This window comes from Dreissena polymorpha, chromosome 10 (genome assembly GCF_020536995.1).
Source record: "Dreissena polymorpha isolate Duluth1 chromosome 10, UMN_Dpol_1.0, whole genome shotgun sequence".
NCBI classification, from domain to species: domain Eukaryota; kingdom Metazoa; phylum Mollusca; class Bivalvia; order Myida; family Dreissenidae; genus Dreissena; species Dreissena polymorpha.
The window spans coordinates 65,164,812-65,169,879 of record NC_068364.1 but is presented as its reverse complement, the minus strand read 5'-3'; the positions used below and the strand labels follow the sequence as shown (position 1 = coordinate 65,169,879).

Sequence of the window (5,068 nt, the reverse complement as noted above, 5' to 3'; positions counted from 1 at the left end):
CTGAAACAAAATTAGATACACTACACATGTATTTACAAGCTGAACATAATTGACCAAATAAAAAAGCGACTGACAAAAAAAGCACTGAATTTGCCAAATATTGTTATTTATTTAGAGGATAATTATAGCACATGGTTGCATATCTGGTTTAACTACTTTGAATCTGTGGACAATAACTGAAGACAAACAATAAATGATTAAAATCCTTCGCAAACAACCTTAGAAAAAATGATAAAATTCTTGGCAAACAACCTAAGACAGTGAAAAACAAACATTTAATCCTTTGCCCACAACCTTAGAAAGTGAAAAAAAATGATTATATCTTATGACAACAGACTTAAACAAGAGGGCCTGAAAGGCCACAAGATGCTCACCTGAGATACAAACGGACTGACCTGCTCTGTGCCTCCTCAAGTTATCATTAGAACAGATTTTCTGACCAAGTTTCATGCAGAGTGAACTATAAATGTAACTTTTAAAGTGATAACAAGGTTTTACTATAGCCATATTAGGATAAATTCCCCGATCCCTAGCGGATATGTTTTTCAACAGACAGGAACTATTTTTTAGCTGATCCAAGATAGCCTTAAAACAAATGATATGATCAGGTGTTATGAAGATTGAACAAAAAAATGTTCCTTTTAGAGTGTTAACAAGTTTTTACTAAAGTCATCTATGGAAAAATGACCTGACCCCTGGTGGCAATGTGTTTTAACCAAACAGAACTATTTTCAAACACGTTCAAGATATTGTTGGGACAAATCTTCTGACCAAGTTTCATTAAGATCAGACAATAAATATGGCCTCTAGTGTTAAAAAAAGGTTTTACTAAAGTAATATATAGCCATATACGTAAAATGTCTGCCCCATTGAGGCCATGTTTTTCAAGAAACTGGAACCATTTTCGAACTCGTCCAAGATATCATTGGGACAAATCTTCTGACCAAGTTTAATGATGATCGGAAATAAATGTGATCTTTAGAGTGTAAGCAAGGTTTTACTATAGCCATATAAGTAAAAAGGTCCCGCCCCCTGGCGGTCATGTTTTTCTAGCAACGGTAATCATTTTTGAACTCGTCCAAGATATCGTTGAGGCGAATCTTCTGACCAAATTACATGAAGACTGGAAATAAATGTGGCCTCTATAGTGTTCGCAAGGCAAATGTTGTTGCCTCACAATGCACAACAAATGACGCATGACGGACAAAAAAACGATCAAAAGAGCTCACCATGAACACATTGTGCTCAGGTGAGCTTAAAAAAAATATTAACCTTAGACACTAAAATTTCTTTTTTAACCTTAGCCAACAACCATAGAAAATGCAAAAATGATTAAAGCCTTGCCCAACAAAGTTAGACAATGACAAAACGATTAAATCCTTGGACATACAACCTCAGACAATTAGAAAATGAGAAAATGTTTAAGCAAGATGTCATTTTTAACCTCAATAGGCGGTGTCTTAGGCCAAAATTCACCAAATCCTTTCTTAGACTTAAGAATAAGTAATAGACTTAGATTCATCAAAGTTTTAAGATACATAGGTTACCAATGATGCTCATGTCAGTTACAAATTTGTCTTTGAAAAAAAATCATATAATACTATTACTGGAGGTAAATTCCAAGTTAGACTGAAAATGCAAAGTATTGTATTACATATAGGAATTTTATTTTTCGATAGACTAAGTCTTAAATTTGCAATGTGAATACAGGTCCTGGTCTAATAAAATTTCTTAGTTCCATCTAAAACCAATGTGACATGCATCCGGGGTTACATTTCTACATTAGATACGATACTTTTGCGCTCAACCCTATGCATTCTGAATGAACAATATCTTTTAATGTAAGTAGAGTTGTCATCCACTTCTAGCATTTTAAATTACAAACAAGGGCTGTTTGTAAAACATGCATGCCCCCCATATGGGCTCTAAGTTGTAGTGACAGCCATTTTGTAAATATGTTTTTTGTCACTGTGACCTTGACCTTTGACCTAGTGACCTGAAAATCAATAGGGGTCATGATCAATGTACCTATGAAGTTTCATGATCCTAGCCATAAGCTTTCCTGAGTTATCATCAGGAAACCATTTTACTATTTCGGGTCACTGTGACCTTGACCTTTGACCTAGTGACCTGAAAATCAATAGGGGTCATCTGCCAGTCATGATCAATGTACCTATCAAGTTTCATGATCCTAGGCATAAGCGTTCTTGAGTTATCATCAGGAAACCATTTTACTATTTCGGGTCACCGTGACCTTGACCTTTGACCCAGTGACCTGAAAATCAATAGGGGTCATCTGCTAGTCATGATCAATCTACCTATCATTTCGTGATCCTAGGCATAAGGGTTCTTGAATTATCATCCGGAAACCATTTTACTATTTCGGGTCACCGTGACCTTGACCTTTGACCTAGTGACCTGAAAATCAATATGGGTCATCTGCTAGTCATGATCAATCTACCTATGAAGTTTCATGATCCTAGGCATAAGTGTTCTTGGATTATCATCCGGAAACCATTTTACTATTTCGGGTCACAGTGACCTTGACCTCTGACCTAGTGACCTCAAATCAATAGGGGTCATCTGTGAGTCATGATCAATGTACCTATGAAGTTTCATGATCCTAGGCCTAAGAGTTCTTGAGTAATCGTCTGACAACCACCTGGTGGACAGACCGACCGACCCACAGACCGACAGACCGACCGACATGAGCAAAGCAATATACCCCCTCTTCTTCGAAGGGGGGCATAAAAAATTAATTTGCATTCAAGCAAATCTTTAAAATATAAAATCAAAAACATGGTTGTATTTAGGTGCTATACAAAATGCTTCCAACCAGTCTCTTTTGGACAACTGCATGAGGGTCAATAATGAATATTATTTAAAAAAAATAATGGATGTGTTTATAACCCGTCAGAGGGCTGACAAGGAAGTTCCTACGAGGATATTCTTAAATTCTTATTCTTAAATTTTAAACAATCAGGGGGTGTGTGTAAACCTTCAGAGGGCTGACAAGTAAGTTCCCACAAGAAAAGTTACCAACCTGAGTCGGATGTGGCCCTGCGTGAGCGATGATGGTGCATATTCTTGACGCCCCTCGTTCTGCGGCCATGTTTCGGTATGGATACCGTATAGCCTGATGACATGGAATGGGAGCTGGCACTGCTGCGGTCAAACCTCAGTCCTGCAAGAAATAAGATCCAATAATAATATGTCCCAAAAGTTCTGTTTGTAAAACAATATTTTAAAGGTCCTTGAAGTTTAAATCCATCTTGAAACATAATTTGGTACATATTGGTACAGATTCGATGACGATTTATGGTCACAATTAGTGGAAACTTTTAACAAGAGCACCGCATAACGGTTGCCAACGCTTGGCTGCAGTTTTGTGAAAGTAAAATGAAAATAAATGAAAGCTTGTATGAATTTTTTTTTAGAGGTCACAGTGACCTTGACCTTTGACCAAGTGACCCCAAAATGGGTGTGGCATGAAGAACTCATCAAGGTGCATCTACATATGAAGTTTCAAAGTTGTAGGTGGAAGCACTTTAATTTTAGAGCCAATGTAAAGGTTTAAGCACGACGCGGACGGTGGATGTCGGACGGCGGACGACGAACTGGCTATGACAATACCTCGGGTTTTCTCCGAAAACAGCCAAGCTAAAAAGGCTGATATTTTTATTAGTCAAGAGAAACAACTCAACAATTCCCAAGGCATTTTTGCTGATTATCAAACTTGGTATAGATAATATGCCTACGTGAATAGTCAGCAAGGTTTAGTGAAGATCACATAAAAAACAGTTAGAATGAAAGTTGCCAACAGGCACTGACCGTTAAAATATCCAAATGTTAGTTAACTTACCAACAGGATCATTGGGATCAGTCCCGTAATTGATCGACAGGCGCTCATTCTGTCTCTGCTTCTGTCGCTTGGAGCGTCTAGCTACAATCCTGTGTTTCCTCGTCGTCTGAGGCTCATTGACTGGTTTGTTGCACAGACTGCATAATAAAATTATGTTTTATTACATCATTACTATGAATGCCTGCTGTCTATGCAAGAGAATAACTAAAGCTGTTTGTGACAGCAATTCAGATTAAACAAGGGCTGTTTGTAAAACATGCATGCCCCCCATATGGGCTGTCCGTTGTAGTGGCAGCCATAGTGTGAATACGATTTTTGTCACTGTGACCTTGACCTTTGACCTAGTGACCTGAAAATCAATAGGGGTCATGAGGGTCACGATCAATGTACCTATGAGGTGTCATGATCCTAGGCAAAAGCGTTCTTGAGTTATCATCCGTAAATCATTTTACTATTTCGGGTCACCGTGACCTTGACCTTTGACCTTGTGACCTCAAAATCAATAGGGGTCATTTGCAAGTCATGATCAATCTACCTATGAAGTTTCATGATCCTAGGCGTATGCGTTCTTGAGTTATCATCGGAAAACCATTTTACTATTTCAGGTCACCGTGACCTTGACCTTTGACCTAGTGACCTCAAAATCAATAGGGGTCATCTGCGAGTCATGATCAATCTACCCATGAAGTTTCATGATCCTAGGCGTATGCGTTCTTGAGTTATCATCCGGAAACCATTTTACTATTTTGGGTCACCATGACCTTGACCTTTGACCTAGTGACCTCAAAATCAATAGGGGTCATCTGCAAGTCATGATCAATCTACCCATGAAGTTTCATGATCCTAGGCGTATGCGTTCTTGAGTTATCATTCAAAAACCATTTTACTATTTCAGGTCACCTTGACCTTTGACCTAGTGACCTCAAAATCAATAGGGGTCATCTGCGAGTCATGATCAATGTACCTATGAAGTTTCATGATCCTAGGCCCAAGCGTTCTTGAATTATCGTCTGACAACCACCTTGTGGACGGACCGACAGACCGACAGACCGACTGACCGACATGAGCAAAGCAATATACCCCCTCTTCTTCGAAGGGGGGCATAACAATTAATTAACAGAATGTATACATAATCCTTGCCTGACGATAATACTATCGCATATTTCGATATGGCACATGTACATGTTGTCTTAAAACCAATTATCA

General features: G+C 38.5%; 1 protein-coding gene across 4 annotated transcripts in view; it reads right to left on the bottom strand.

The window, feature by feature from the left end:
• Positions 1-5,068, bottom strand: part of LOC127848622 (uncharacterized) — a 44,361-nt gene that overhangs the window by 6,108 nt on the left and 33,185 nt on the right. For all 4 annotated transcript variants that reach the window (XR_008034602.1, XR_008034601.1, XR_008034603.1 and 1 more), the window contains exons 11-12: positions 3,863-3,999; positions 3,044-3,184 (exon numbers count right to left, since the gene is read on the bottom strand). Coding sequence is in view for 1 of the 4 variants with exons in the window: in XM_052381187.1 (XP_052237147.1) it covers positions 3,044-3,184; positions 3,863-3,999 (278 nt within the window). In the remaining 3 variants the exon portion in view is untranslated. The remainder of the gene's footprint in view (positions 1-3,043; positions 3,185-3,862; positions 4,000-5,068) is intronic.